At 40.9% G+C, this 16,290-nt stretch overlaps 1 protein-coding gene across 1 annotated transcript in view; it reads left to right on the forward strand.

Annotated features, from left to right (window-relative positions):
* The window catches only part of CLSTN2 (calsyntenin 2), a 1,726,577-nt gene that overhangs the window by 1,658,126 nt on the left and 52,161 nt on the right, over window positions 1–16,290 (forward strand). Inside the window, exons 12-14 of the mRNA XM_069727627.1 lie at window positions 11,869–12,089; window positions 15,503–15,667; window positions 15,944–16,089. Of these exons, the coding sequence (XP_069583728.1) occupies window positions 11,869–12,089; window positions 15,503–15,667; window positions 15,944–16,089 (532 nt within the window). The remainder of the gene's footprint in view (window positions 1–11,868; window positions 12,090–15,502; window positions 15,668–15,943; window positions 16,090–16,290) is intronic.

The following is a 16,290-nucleotide window of genomic DNA, read 5'->3' on the forward strand; positions in this document are numbered from 1 at the left end:
TTTATAACACAGCATACTCATATCTATGAGTGTCCCTGTCCCTATCAAAGACCAGACCTAAATTACATTGAAAATCTGGGGCAAAACTTGAAAATTGCTGTTCACACAAATTCTCCATCAAATCTCAGTGAGCTAGAGCTAGGCTGCAAAAAATAATGCAGAACAAATTCAGGCTTTAGATGTGCAACTGAGAGACACATACCCCAAAACACTTACTTCAGTAATAGTGGCAAAAGGTGGTCCTACAAAGTATTGATTCATTGGGGCTGAATACAAATATTCATCATAATTTTCACATTTATATTTTTAAATTATTTAGAAAACTTTGCATCATTTCCTTTACACAAATACTAGCTACTTTTTGTTGGTATATCACATTAAATCACAATAAAATATATTTACGTTTGTGGGTATAACATGAAAAATGTGGAAAAGTTCACGGGTTATGAATACTATTTCAAGGCACTATTTATATCCAGCACATCCTAGCTCAGATCACTGCTGTCAAAGCAGCTACAGTGGTATGTAAAATTTGGGGCACCACTGGTCAAAATTGTTGCTGTGAACAGTTAAGCAAGTTGAAGATTAAATGATCTCTGAAAAGGGCTACAGTTGAAGATTACACATTTCCTTTGTATTTAGGCCAAGATATATAATATGTTTTCCATTTTAAAATTGCAAAAGGGAAAATAGGCCAATGGAAAAGTTTGAACACCCTTTGAGATTTGTGTGCTCAGATAACTTTGACCAAGGTTTCAGACCATATTTAGCCTGTTAGGGCTTTGGCTTGTTCACTATCATCATTAGGAAAGGCTAGGTAGTCCATATTTCCCAGCTTTATAAAAACCTAACCTTCTCTAACCTTGTGCCAAAAAAAAACAGAAGGGGTTCTAAGCAGCTGCCTTGCACTCTGAAAATGAAAATGGCAGAAGCCCACAAGCAGGACAAGACTATAGGAAGATGGCAAATTGTTTTTAAGTTTCCCTTTTCTCAATTCAAAATGTAAATATGAAATGACAGTTAACAGAACAGTGAAGGTCAAGCTAAGGTCTGAAAGACCAAGCAAAATTTCAGTGACATCTGCTCGTGGGATTGATAAAGAAGCAAATCAGAACCCCGCTTGACTGCAAAAGATATTCAGAAATATTTTGTAAACTTTGGTGTTGTGATAGATTGTGTCTTCATGGAAAAGTCATTAGAATAAATCCTTTCCTGTGTCCTCACCATGAAATTCAAGGTCAGAAGTATGTAAAACAACATCTAAATAAGCCTGATGCATTTTGGAAACAAGTCCTGAGGACCGATGACGTCAAAATAGAACTCTTTGGCCACAGTGATCAAAGGTATGTATGGAGAAAAAAGGGCAAAGAATTTCAGGAAAAAAACATATCGACAACTATTAAGCATGGAGGTGGAACAATCATGCTTTGGGGTTATGTTGCAGCCAATGACATGGGGAACATTTCACACATAGAGGGAAGAATGGATTTAATGAAATGTCAACAAATTCTTGATGCTAACATAATGCCATCTGTAAAAAAAGTTGAAGTTGGAAAGAGGATGACTTCTACAAGTACATGCAAGGTGACCCCGGAATCTCACAGAACTGGAAGAATTTACCAAGGAAGAATGGATGAAAATCCCACAAGAAAGGATTGAAATACTCTTGGCTGGCTACAAAAAGAATTTACAAGCTGTGATACTTTCAAAAGGGGATACTACTAGATACCAATCATAGAACCAAAAACGTATTAACTAAATACCCTGTATTTTTTTCATTTTTTGACTAGCACTTGCTTATTTACTGTGACTTTGTTACAACAGAGTATTTTTTACCTCGCTGTGCGCTTTTGTGTCTTCAAGTTTCTTGGTGGTGTGAACAGGTTTCTACAGACTTGTTCACTGTGCAAGTAGCCCATGTGTTTTTGGTTCTATAATTGTTCTCTTGTTTCTACAAGATTGGGGAGTTCACCACCCCTCTGTGGGTCATTTGCATTGAAGCTGTTCCATCCTGCATGTCCACATGGATATTTTCTCTCTGAACCCTGCTTATACAGGTACTATACAGATGATCAGTTTTTTAAATACATCAGATAGGGATTATATACATTAGATAAGACTGCTCTCTTATGGGTATACCTTGACGATTGGTGGAGCAGCTTAATATACATTTTTTGCAAAAAAGTATTAACTAAATACCCTGTATTTGTTTCATTTTTTGACTAGCATTTGCTTATTTACTGTGACTTTTTTACAACAGAGTATTTTTGACCTCGCTGTGCGCTTTTGTGTCTTCTAGATACCAATCATGCAGGGTGCCCAAACTTTTGAATCTGCCCTTTTTCCTTTTTGAAAATTTTAAAATGGAAACTATGAAAATACATATATATTTTTGACCTAACATACAAAGTAAATGTGGCATCTTTAACTTTAGGCCTTTTAGAGATCATTTCATCTTCAATTTGCTTAGCTGCTCGCAATAACAGTAATTTTGACCAGGGGTGCCCAAACCTTTAAATGCCGCTGTCAATCTCTGACAGAGATAATTAAGTATCATGAACTCAGTGGAGAGTCTAAATGCCCATTGCCCTCCCGCTGCGATGCAATTGAGGAGTGCAGAAAAAAAAAGTTAAAACTTTTGAAAGATGGGAAGGAAACCAAAGATGAGTGGTAAAAAGAAAATTGGCCAGTGTCGAAATGGTTTAAATGGAGGCTGAAGTGTTTTCTTCTGCAGAACACTTTAATCTTGCAGTACCCACGCAAATCTGACTTTGTCCATGTGCTTGATTGACTTTTAACAAGATATCTCTATTACTGTAAGCTGTTATTGTAGATATATATTACTGTGGAGAACCATATGTTAGTGGTGATAACAATTAAACGTAGAGCCATCTAATTAACTTGCACTAGGCTTGCTGCTGAAATATTAATTAAATGCCCGTTAGCTATTTACATATTGATTGTGCTAAAGATTAACCCTGGCAGCGATCAGCTTTGAAGTAACCATGTTGAACAATTATGAATACTGAGTGGTCAAATATCAATGTTAGTTCAGAGACATCATCTTAATGTAGTTTTACACAAAGCTCAGGAGCAATTTCCTATCTTTGGATATTGACCTTATGTGACATTGATAGATTAACAAATAAATGTTTCAATAAAGTAAACTATACTACAGAAAGGGAAAAAAGTCAGTATATAGAGAATCTGCATGTCATGGTTTATGCTCTATTAAATATATATATATAGAGGAGTTCCTATGAATTAATAGTTTATTTATAGAATAAATCATCAATGTTTGATTACTGGTCTGCCTTCCAGGTGCCTCACTGATTGTCACAATGAAGAGCCCACAGTGCTCATGGTGTGTTATTCAAGTAAATGTGATGTAGTGCAGAATCGGCACAGCCGACTATTGTACAAACCACTATGCCCATGTAAAGAATGAATAGAACAACAGTGCTGACCAGTGGGACACCAGGTATTGGCTAACATTGAGCAAACACTGTACATCAAAAGACAGAGCTCAAACAATGATTGTTCATTCTAAAGGCACCGTCACACTCAGCAACTTTGCAGCGAGAACGACAATGATCCGTGACGTTGCAGCGTCCTGGATAGCGATCTCGTTGTGTTTGACACGCAGCAGCGATCTGGATCCTGCTGTGCCATCGCTGGTCGGAGCTAGAAGTCCAGAACTTTATTTGGTCATCAGGTCGGCGTGTATCGTCGTGTTTGACAGCAAAGGCAACAATGCCAGCAATGTTTTACATGGAGCTAACAACCAGCGAGAACGAGAAGTGAGTCGCCGTTACGTCACTGGATCGCTCCTGCATCGTTCTGGAGTTGCTGTGTTTGACGTCTCTACAGCGACCTAAACAGCGACGCTCCAGCGATCGGCTCGTTGTCTATATCGCTGCAGCATCGCTGAGTGTGATGGTAACTTTAGGATAAGTCATTTACATATAATGACAGATAATTATGTTAAGGCTGGGGCTATATAGCCACTGTGGCTGTGAGGAAGATTGCTAAATTCCGCTGCTATGTCGCATTATAGTGTAAGTGAATGTGCAGTGCAGTGCACAAGGTACTTCATTAAGCAAGTCACAAAAAATCTAAATGATCCTTACATTTTTTTATTTGTGTCTTGCTGTGGATCACAAAGCAGTATGTGGCAGTGCAGCAGTGATATACAACAATATTATACCATGACCTGTGTCGAAGCCAAAGTCACAGTGTAGCCCCAGCCTATAGGAATTCTGTAAAATTCCTAAAATAATGAAATCACCATATATTAGAGATAAGGGAATATTCAAATGTATTTTATTTAAAAGTATCTGACAGTTTTTCCCCAAAATTTGATTTGCGGCTAATTGATTGCTATAAAAAGATGTGTATTACTCTCTTAAAACTCCGTGAACTGTATTCACCCCTTTCAATGCAAACTCCGCATTAGTGCTGCCACACACACCATCTTTACTGTTTCTTAAGTGTTTTGGGCCTTTTTTCCCTACCTCTATTGCTAACTCTGAGTTGTGATGCCTTCTCACAATCCAGATTCACCACAAAATGACTGCTGTAATTCATACCCTTAGGCTAGGTTCCCATTGCATTAATGTGTGCACGCTAACGGACTGCGTTGCATGGCGAAAATGTCGCAATTAACACCGTGCAACGGGTCCATTAGCGCACCCATTGACAGCAATGTTATTTTTTGCTGAAGTGCATCGCTAGCGTATGCCATTTTCGGCATGCGCTAGCGATGTGCCGTTCTTTTGTGACGGACCTCGGACGCTGCTTGCAGCATCCGAGGTGCGTCCGAGGCCCGTTCCTCGCTAGCGCAGATAGGGGATCTGTGCTAGCGGGGAGGGAGAATGCCGACCCTATAGAAGCATTGCGTTAGTGCAATCCGCTAGCGCTATGCGCTTAACGGATTGCCCTAACGCAATGGGAACCTAGCCTTACTTCCTTTTAAAGGCTTTAATACTACCTCCTCATTGACTGTGATATACCATTTCACGTGATAGCTGCAATGTGTAAAATGGAGGTGGCCAATTTTATTAATTCATGTGAATCAAATTATTATTATTTATTTATATAGCACCATTAATTCAATGGTGCTGTACATGAGATGGGGTTACATCAAAGTGCAAATATCACTTACAGAAAACAAACTAACAACGACAGAGTGGTACAGAGTGAAGAGGACCCTGCCCTTGCGGGCTTACATTCCACAGGATTATGGGGAAGGAGACAGTAGGTCGGGGTTGCAGTAGCCCCGATGGTGTTGAGGTGGCCGCGTGGTCATTACAGGTTGTAAGATTTCTTGAAGAAATGGGTTTTCAGGTTTCATTTCAAGGATGTAAATGTTTTTGCATAACCGGACGTGTTGGGGCACAGAATTCCAGAGGATGGGGGATATTCGGGAGAAATCTTGGAGGCGATTGGATGAGGAGCAAACAAGCGTGGAAGAGAGAAGGAGGTCTTGGGAGGACCGGAGATTACGTGTGGAAAGATATTGAGAGATTAGTTCAGAAATCTACGGAGGAGAAAGGTTATGGATGGCTTTGTAGGTCAGTGTTAGTAGTGGATATGCTGGAAATTGGGAGCCAGTGAAGGGATTTGCAAAGAGGGGAAGCAGGAGTGTAGCGAGGAGAGAGATTAATTAGTCGGGCAGCAGAGTTAAGGACGGACTGGAGGGATGCGAGAGTGTTAGAAGGTAGGCCACAGAGGAGGATGTTAAAGTAGTCGAGGCTGGAGATGATTAGGGCATGAACAAGTATTTTGGTAGAGTGAGGGTTAAGAAAAGGATGGATTCTGGATACATTTTTGAGCTAGAGGCGACAGGAGGTGACGAGAGCTTAGATGTGCAGTTTGAAGAACAGGGCAGAGTCGAGGGTTACTCCGAGGCAGCGGATTATCGGGACAGGGGAAAGTGTGAATTCATTTATTGTGATAGATAGATCAGGTAGGGAATGTATGCGAGATGGAGGAAAGATAATTAGTTCAGATTTCTTTACATTGAGTTTGAGGAAGCGAGAGGAGAAGAAGGAGTATATGGCTGATAGACCCTCTGGGATTCTGGAGAGCAGAGAGGTGACGTCTGGGCCCAAGAGGTAGATCTGAGTATCATCAGCATATCGATGGTACTGGAAGCCATAGGACTTTGAGTTGTCCTAGGCCAAGGGTATAGATTGAGACGAGAAGGGGTCCTTGGACAGAGCCTTGAGGGACACCAACAGAGAGGGTGAGATGAAGAGGTAGTATGGGAGTAGGAAACGCTAAATGTGCGGTTGGTAAGGTATGAGGCGATCCATGATAGGGCAAGGTCTTTGAAACCAGAGGAAGAGAGAAATTGTTTAAAATTGCAGTTAAACTTTCGGAACAGTTTCCTAAAAAAACTACACTAATTCAATTTGCCTCACTAATCTTTATTACCATATTTTTTGATCTGTAAGACGCACTTTATTTCCCCCAAATTTGGGGGTGAAATGGGGATGCGTCTTACAAAGCGGATATACCACTTACTGTTACAGGCTGGGATGAGGGGTTGTCTGCCACCGCTGCCGTGGTTGTCCACTGCTGCCCAGGGTGATTCTGGAGTCTCCAGTGCTGCGGGGGGCTCTGGTGACATTTTGTGAAAGGTGCCCCCTGCAGCACAGGACACCCCCTCATCCCAGCCTGCAGCAATGCTCCACTCCTGCCTCCTCCAGCGGCAACCCTGGGACCCTTATCCACCGCAGCCGCAACCCCTGGTAAGCAATAAGATGCATGGATTATAAGGAACCCCACCAATTTATTAAAAAAGTTTTTCTTTCTATTTTTCTCCTCAAAATTTGGGGTGCGTCTTATAATCCGGAGCGTCTTACAAAGCGAAAAATACGGTATATATAAAATGAAATAGAGTAACTCACTCAGAACACATTATAAGGTCACTTTTTTTCTTAAGTTTCCACAACATTTTCACATTTTCACTACACACATGCATTCTTTTTGTAAATGGAAGAATTTATTTCCTCAAAATATTTTTTAAGTTTATATTTCCATTTCTAAATAATAATCTGAAACCACTTAAAAAAAGAAGTTCACCAACAGGTATGGGCAGACCCATGGATGTTCCAGTGAATAGAGGGACCGAACATCCAGAGGTTCCCACTCTGTTATCTGTGTGACAGCGAGGGAAATGCAGTTTCTGATTTGCAGTAACAATACTGACGTTACCGCCGGTCACAGCACATGCTGTCACACAGAGGACAGCGCATGAGCCAGCAGCTGTGACTAGCAGTGGAAAGGTTACCGCCTGTTTCCAGGTTTCAGCCATTGACTGATACTCTCATCAGTGTATGCCTAGTGACACTGATAGCAATGAGAGCAGGTGACGCTGATAAGAGTATTTAACAGCCAGCAACTGTGCATAGTAATAAAGATGTCAGTGAGATATATAGTTAGTGCAGTGCATGTGTAGCTTACTGTACATATATTTAGCGAATACATAAAATTAAAAAATTGCTTGGGGTTTCGTTATTTTTTCTACCCATCTGAGGGAAAGCAGACCATCTGAGGGAAAGCAGAGGGCTGGTGTTATTATTCTGGGAAGGGGGTAAAAAATGTGGGGCTTCACAGGTTCACAGCTGTCTGTATAGCATTTACTAGTTATTAAAAAGTGGGTACCCCCAAAAAAATGATGTGGGCTCCCCTTTTTTAATAACCAGTAAAGGTTAAACAGATAGCTTCAGACTTATCTTAATAGGCCGGGAAGGACATGGATTTTGGCCTACTCCGAGACTAATAACACCAGCCCTCAGCTGCCCCAGAAATGGTGTATCCATTAGATGCGCCAATTCTGGGGCTTAACCTTGGCTCTTCCTGCTTGCCCTAGTGCATTGGCAAGCGAGGTAATGGTTGGGGGTTGATGTAAGCTGTTTTATATCTGCTAACATCAAGCCCAAGGATAATGAATGGAAAGGTGCCTATAAGAAACCCCCATTGCTAATCCCTTTGTCTAAAGTAAGACACATAAAGGCCCCTTCACATTAAGCGACGCTGCAGCGATACCGACAACGATCCGGATCGCTGCAGTGTTGCTGTTTGGTCGCTGGAGAGCTGTCACACAGACAGCTCTCCAGCGACCAACGATGCCGGTAACCAGGGTAAACATCGGGTAACTAAGCGCAGGGCCGCGCTTAGTAACCTGATGTTTACCCTGGTTACCATGCTAAAAGTAAAAAAAAACAAACACTAGATACTTACCTACCGCTGTCTGTCCTCCAGCGCTGCGCTCTGCTTCTCTGCTCTCCTCCTGTACTGTCTGTGAGCCGGAAAGCAGAGCGGTGACGTCACCGCTCTGCTTTCCGGCTCACAGCCAGTACAGGAGGAGTGCAGAGCACAGCGCTGGAGGACAGACGGCTGTAGGTAAGTATGTAGCGTTTGTTTTTTTTTTACTTTTAGCATGGTAACCAGGGTAAACATCGGGTTACTAAGCGCGGCCCTGCGCTTAGTTACCCGATGTTTACCCTGGTTACCAGTGAAGACATCGCTGGATCGGTGTCACACACGCCGATCCAGCGATGTCAGCAGGAGTCCAGCGACGAAATAAAGTTCTGGACTTTATTCAGCGACCAACGATCTCCCAGCAGGGGCCTGATCGTTGGTCGCTGTCACACATAACGATTTCATTAACGATATCGTTGCTACGTCACAAATAGCAACGATATCGTTAACAATATCGTTATGTGTGAAGGTACCTTAAAGCGAAAAGTCTTTTAATTGAACTAAACACTCCCCAGCAAATCCCCTCTTTACCCATTTATAAAGATAAAATAAATTATAAATCAAAGTAATCCTCACCTTTCTGCTGTTAATCATTAATGATGATGTCCCATGAGGATCCCTGACTCTTCTACATCCAGAAGCAATGCTGAACAGTGACATCAGTAATGTGACTGGTCAGCATGGGGTCTGAAGCACACTGATAATAGCATGAATCTGGCTGCTGTGAAAATCAATAAGGTTTTCACAGTTCATGGCCAATAAACTGCTGTAACCTTAGTGATGTCATCACTTGCAGCATTAGAAATTTCTCACACTGCACGTGGTGAGGCCAATAAGGCTACCGCTGCTGTTCATCAGCTATGAACTGCGATAACTTTAGTGACATGAGAGCTCTTCGCAGCAGTCGGATTCACACACTACTGTTAGTGTGTTCCGGACGCTGTGCTGAGTGGTCACGTTACTGATGTCACGGTTAAAGGGACACTGTCACCTGAATTTGGAGGGAACAATCTACAGCCATGGAGGCGGGGTTTTGGATGTTTGATTCACCCTTTCCTTACCCTCTGTCCTCCGTAGTACATGCCTGCACAAGGCAATCTTGCACAGCGCAGGCGTGTACTATGGAGGACAGAGAGTGAACTTCAATCCAATATTGCAGCCAGCGGATAAGGAAAGGGTGAATCAAACACCCGAAAACCCCGCCCCTATGGCTGAAGATTGTTCCCTCCAAATTCAGGTGACAGTGTCCCTTTAACCCCTTCACCCCGCAGCCCTTTTTCATTTTTGCGTTTTCGTTTTTGCCCCCATTCCTTCCCAGAGCCATAACTTTTTTATTTTTCCATCAATTTGGCCATGTGAGGGCTTATTTTTTGCGGGGCGAGTATTACTTTTGAACGACACCATTGGTTTTACCATGTCTTGTACTAGAAAATGGTGAAAAAATTCAAAGTGTGGTGAAAATGCAAAAAAAGGGAAATCCCACACTTGTTTTTTGTTTGGCTTTTTTGCTAGGTTCACTAAATGCCATTTTGATTCTCCAGGTCATTACGAGTTCATAGACATCAAACATGTCCAGGTTATTTTGTATCTAAGTGGTGACAAAAAATTACAAACCTTGCTAAAAAAAAAAAAATTGCACCATTTTCTGATACCCGTAGCGTCTCCATTTTTTGGATCTCGGTTAAGGTGAGGGCTTATTTTTTGCGTGCCAAGCTGGCATTTTTAATGATACCACATTTTGATGGCCCGTTATTGCATTTTAATGCAATGTCGCGGCGAGCAAAAAATTGTAATTCTGGCGTTTCAAATTTTTTTCTTCCTGCGCTGTTTAGCGATCAGGTTAATGCTTATTTTTTATTGATAGATCGGGCGATTCTGAACGCGGCGATATCAAATATGTGTATGTTTGATTTTTTGTTTGTTTGTTTTATTTTGGATGGGACGAAAAGGGGGTGATTTAAAATTTATTTATTTATTTTTTCATATTTTTTAAAAAAAAAAATTTAAACTTGTGCCATGCTTCAATAGCCTCCATGGGAGACTAGAAGTTTGCATAGCCTGATCGGCTCTGCTACATAGCAGCGATTATCAGATCGCTCCTATGCAGATTAATTTCAGGCTTGCTATGAGCACCGACCACAGGGTGGCGCTCACAGCTAGCTAGGATCAGTAACCATAGAGGTCTCAAGGACCTCTATGGTTAGTATTCTGATGCATCGCTGACCCCCGACCATGTGACGGAGTCGGTGATGCAAGCATTTCCGGCCGCGCAGCCAGAAGCGCCGGTTAAATGCCACTGTCAGCGTTAGACAGCGGCATTTAACTGGTTAATAGCGGCGGATGAATGGCGATTTCACCCGACACTATTGCGTGCTCATGTCAGCTGTACAAAACAGCTGACATGTCGTGACTTTGATGTGGGCTCAGCGCCAGAGCCCGCATTAAAGGGGGAGACACGACATGCGCCGTACTAGTACGGGGCATGTCGTGAAGAGGTTAATCAGTTAATTTTTTTGTTTAATTTTATCTTCATAAATGGTAAAAGAGGGGATTAGTCCATGAGTGTTTTATTCAATTAAAGGACTTTTCTATGTGTGTATGTCTTTCTTACTTTTGAGTACAGGTTTAGTAATAGAGTTGTCTGATAGACAATTCTCCATTACAAACCCTTGATCTTGATGTCAGCTGACATTACAAAGCTGACATCAACCGCAAAACTATTACTACATTTACCAATGCACTAGGGTAAGCAGAAATAGAAGACTCTAATGGATGCACCATTTCTGGGGATGTAAAGAGCAGAGCAAAGTACTGTAGTGCGCAAGTGCCGGGAAAGGTCAGAGAGGCCCAACGCCTGCACACTGTGTACTTTGGTCTGCTCTCAACCTAGCAGATCAGTACACTTGCACAGGAGTGTGGCACGAAGCAAGCAGGATGACAGCATCGCACGAAGATGGCAGGCGCCACACCCCGGGAACTGCGACACCCATCGGACCGGACAACCCCTGGATGAGTATAAATAAATTTGTTTTTCTTCTCTTTCAGGTTGGACCTGGGGGTTAGCTACAGCATTACAGAATGCTGTAGATAAGCTCCGAAAGGCAGTCGCCACATCGTATAGCGTCAAAACGAGGTGACAGGTTCCCTTTAAAGGGTGGACTTTTTTAAGGACCTCTTTGTTAAGTGTAGCTTTTTTTTATAGTGTTTTAACTCATAATATGTTTCTATACCTTAACTTTACTCTTTACAAACAGATAAAGCCATTTTAGAGCAATTGATAGTAGTGGTAGTATCCTAAACAACTGCAAGTTACTGGCATATATCCTGGACAATCCTTATTCACTGTAGATGTTAAAGAGTATACTGTTTTGCATGGGGCCTGTGACATATTTCACATTACAGCTTTTAATTGCATATGTCATATCTGAAACTTTTGTGCATACGCCAGGAAAATTCCTGAATTGGTACTGAATGTAGTTTCTGAAAATGATGTGAGCAGAACCTCAGTTTTATATATTAGCAATATACAACTTTTTTTTATTTAATATTTGCTGCACCCTAGAATATCCTTTATCAAATTGTTTTTCTGTCTTCCAGATGCTTTGGTGAAGATGTCTGCATAACCATCCCAGACATAGAGGCATATGTTGTCATTCTTCAGGCTAATGAACCTAAGATCACAGTCACTGGAATGGATCACTTTGCTCGTCCCGCATCTGAGTTTGAGAATGCAAATGGTGTGATTTTATTTCCAGATATTAAGATCATTAGCACAGTTACCAAAATAGAAAAAAGGCTGGAGAAGATCTCTGGAAAAAGTAAGATTTTTATTCCTTAAATATGTCTGCGTACCTTGTTAGTTAAGATATACAGTAGTAATTTTGCCATCTGCTTCATGGAACAGAAAAATAATGTCCAAGAAAAGCTAATAAACATATGTTGCTTTGCAAAGCAATTTAAATTGACATGTGTGTGTGAAGTTGTGTTTGAAATCCAAGGGGGTATTGTTTCTCCTAGTGGAAAGTGACATGCCAAGCCTGTCATGCCAATGTGAGAAGACTTTTAAGAGGGCCAGCACACTGAAACACAGTGTCTGATAATTAAGATTCTGGTTTGGCCTCTATCTTAAGTCATTTGGCAAAGCTTCTTAAAGGTAGATTTTGACTTTTAGTATTGCTACTTCCAATAGTTGGCTCTAGACTTCTAGTCATCTTTCTCTTTGAAACGCCAATTTGCATATTAATCTGTTTGCCAATAACCTATAGCTCAATACCGATTTCCTGTTTATTTAAGATTGATATATAAGACCAGTTTTTTTTGTCACCAATACAGTGCAACTCATTTGTATGGGTGTACGGGCAGTGTGCTGTATTGCTGCTCAGTTCAAGAGCCTGTAAACAAGCTTTCTTAGAAAATAGCACACCATTTTTTCTCTAACATTATATAATTTTTTTCAATAAATGCAAAATTAAGTACTCTTAAAAAGGGAACCTAACACATCTAAAATTGTTTACCTGCAAATGTAGGCATAATCTGCAAATAAGCAAAAAACCTACAAAGTAACAAGTGTGTACAGGTATACAGGCAGAGTGTTAAGAATAAGTCTTTATTTATTAACACATGATAAAACAGATAAAATGAAAATGTGAACACAGAAAGCTATACTACATGGTTAGCCCAAATTGGTAATGCCATATTAACCACATTAATTGCAGTTGTTAGCAAACTATATATCTAAAGTATCGAAGAATTGAATGTCTGAAATGCAATAAATAGCTTATGAGAGGACAGGATGGCCAATCGTATGGAAATTAATTCATTCTATGGCAAGTCAGATTATTTGTCAAAGGAGTGCCAAATTGCACCTAGAACCATTCAAGAAGTCAGGAAAATGCCACGTGGCTAATCGCCAAAGTGCAGCCTGTCAGAGTTTTCACTCTGGGCTTATGTAGTGCAATAGCTTCCTGTGTTGACATTTTCTGTCACGGTATGACGGTCTTCGGTAAGGAAGGGGGTCTTAAAATTTCCCTGGAACTGGGACCCTAACTATTCCTGTCCTGCTTGTACTCTTGAAGGTAGAGAGGCCCAAATTTCCATCATTACTGTCCCCCTGTTATCTCCTGATTTGTCCCCTCCCACAGCTCATGATGCCTAGGACAGAAATATAAGGCAAACAAGACCCAAAGACAAAACCGGGATAGCAGAAAGCAACAAACATGCAAACTAACCAAAGGTAAAGAGGTATATAGGGAAGGATAGGAATGTACAAACCAAATAGTAATAGGGACCAGGAGATAAACACACACGCACTACAGCAAACTAAAGATTACTACCACAACAACTCCACTCCAGCCACATAGCTTTAGCAGTAAGCACAGGAAGACAAATCTCCAGAAGCAACAACAAGCTTTTATTCACCCCAGCATCTCCAAGGATCTAGGAAGAAAAGCTTTTACTGGCAAGACTGAGAGGGTCTGGCCAGATTTTATAGGGAGAGGTAATGACCAGATCGGAAGCAGCTGAAAATAGAGCTGCAAGTTTCTGACCAGCATAGAAAGGGTTGTTAACCTGTTCAGCACCAAAGGAAACCAAATCCATTTAATATGGGACACAAACACACAAGGCAAATGGAAGATGTGCGATTCACAATAGGTGGTAATCCTCTACCCCAAAACTCCCAGGAGGATGTGACACACTAGTGACATTTACCTTTTATCTATTTTTTATCATGAGTTTTATTTAAAGGGAACCTGTCACCTGAATTTGGCGTGACTGGTTTTTCATCATATGGGCAGAGTTTTCGGGTGTTTGATTCACCCTTTCCTTATCTGCTGGCTGCATGCTGGCCGCAATATTGGATTGAAGTTCATTCTCTGTCCTCCGTAGTACATGCCTGCACAAGGCAATTTTGCCTTGCGCACGCGCAGTATGCTTTGCCCAACTGCGGGCAAAGCCGAAAAGCATTAGTGCGCATGCGCCGGCGCACTATGTCCCGGAGGTATTTCGCTGTGTTCCAGGACATAGTGTGCCGGCGCATGTGCACTAATGCTCTTGCTTTGCGCAGGCGTGTACTACGGAGGACAGAGAATGAACTTCAATCCAATATTGCAGCCAGCATGCAGCCAGTGGATAAGGAAAGGGTGAATCAAACACCCGAAAACTCCGCCCATATGACCGAAAACCGGTCCCGCCAAATTCAGGTGACAGGTTCCCTTTAATTTGAAAGTGCTTATTCTTGACACTCGGACTGTACACACCTGTTATTTTGTAGGTTTTTGTTAATTTACTTGAAGGGTCTGTTCTATTATTTTATTTTATGTGAGGCTGCACAATTCCAATTATTGGGGTGGTGCAGGGAGCAATTACAGTCACTAATAAGTCAGCGGCAATTTAATTGACAGTCTGCTCTGCAGCATTAGTGTGGGTATAGTGATTATAGTGCACTTACTGTGCTGTGAGAGGTGTCTTCATGACCACATTAATTGGAAGAGTGTGACTGCAGAGAGATTATAACTTCATCTCCTGCCTGTATCCACTGCTCCAATAATCTGGCTAAATAGGATTTAAATGCCTACATCTGCAGGTAAATAACCATTTTTTGGAAATTATGGGATCCCCTTAGAGGCTTCTTACTGCATGCATCAATCCATATTAAAGCCATTAAAACTTTTCCATCACCAGAAGTAAGGTTGCAAAGTGGTTTAGTAGCTACCTTGGTTATTTTATTAAAGTTTCTTTGTTTCAGCAATATCAAGACTTATTTTTTATGGAGCCATAAAGTGACCATAATAGAGTTCCTGCTTCTTCACAAGGATCCATGTACAACAGAAAGAAAAAAACTATGCATGCTCATCCAACTCCACATGCTCTGCTGCATTCTCCATTAGAAGAATTTCTTCTAATCTCCTTACTAAGGAGCAATGCGGCATCTGTGTACTGCCATGGAGGATCCGTGTCTATGTGCATGAAGCCTAATTAGAACTATTTACAGTCAAATCTTTTCAAGACAATTTGAAGTCTCCAAAAAAAGCAAACATTGTACATTGGAAATGAAATAATCTTGTAAGAAAGATTACAGTTAGTCTTGTCAAAGTAGTAGTAAAATGTAATATCTGCACATAATTTTTATTTTTTATAAAAGATGCATTGCTTGCTAATTAACATTCCAGATTAGTATTTTTGATATTTCCTTTTGCAACTAACCAGTACTGTGCTGTGTTTTTATCTTAAGGTGCAGTGGTAATGACAGAAACTTTACATCATTTGGATTTCTGTGATATCTTGATCACCGGAGAGGAACTGAACACTAAACAGGAATGTTTGGAGTTAGATCTCAGTGCCTTGCAAGGAAAACATCTCAATGCCACCAACTCAACTAAAGGCTACTCCATCTATGGTATGTATGGATGACAATATGCCTTTTGTCTTATCTTCACAAGGAAACAGACTTCTATAACATATAAAATGTTTCTGCAACAAATGGCAGCCGTTAATGTTTTAACATATGTTACATAGTGTTGGAATATGGAGATCCGGGCTGAAGAGCTCAGATGTCTTCTTATAATCCATAGATCAGATACCCTGTATTTGTTGTAACTATAATAATAAATGTTTGCATGTTTCATTATTCCTATTTTTCACTATGCTATGACCTGACCCTTAAATATTTCAGGTATAGACACAATGAAAAGCTATGAAGAGGTTTTACGTCAAGTTCGCTATCGTCATTGGGATTCCGCTTCTATATTTGGTCGAAAATTTAAAGTCAGGTGTTCAGAATTAAATGGGCGTTACACAAGTAATGACTTCAATCTTGAGGTATGACCGTTTATAGATTGTGTAGACACTTTTCCGTCCACAACACCATGGACTTCTGAATCAGCTAGAACTTATTTAGTTTGGGGTTGCTTAATATTTAAGAATACCCAATTAATTGTACATGAATTCTTTATTATTTTTGGGGTAGGAGTAAATCTGTTGTAGCCTGACCCTTATTTATTTGGCCTCTGTGTTCGCACC

Source organism: Ranitomeya imitator, chromosome 5, assembly GCF_032444005.1.
Source record: "Ranitomeya imitator isolate aRanImi1 chromosome 5, aRanImi1.pri, whole genome shotgun sequence".
NCBI classification, from domain to species: domain Eukaryota; kingdom Metazoa; phylum Chordata; class Amphibia; order Anura; family Dendrobatidae; genus Ranitomeya; species Ranitomeya imitator.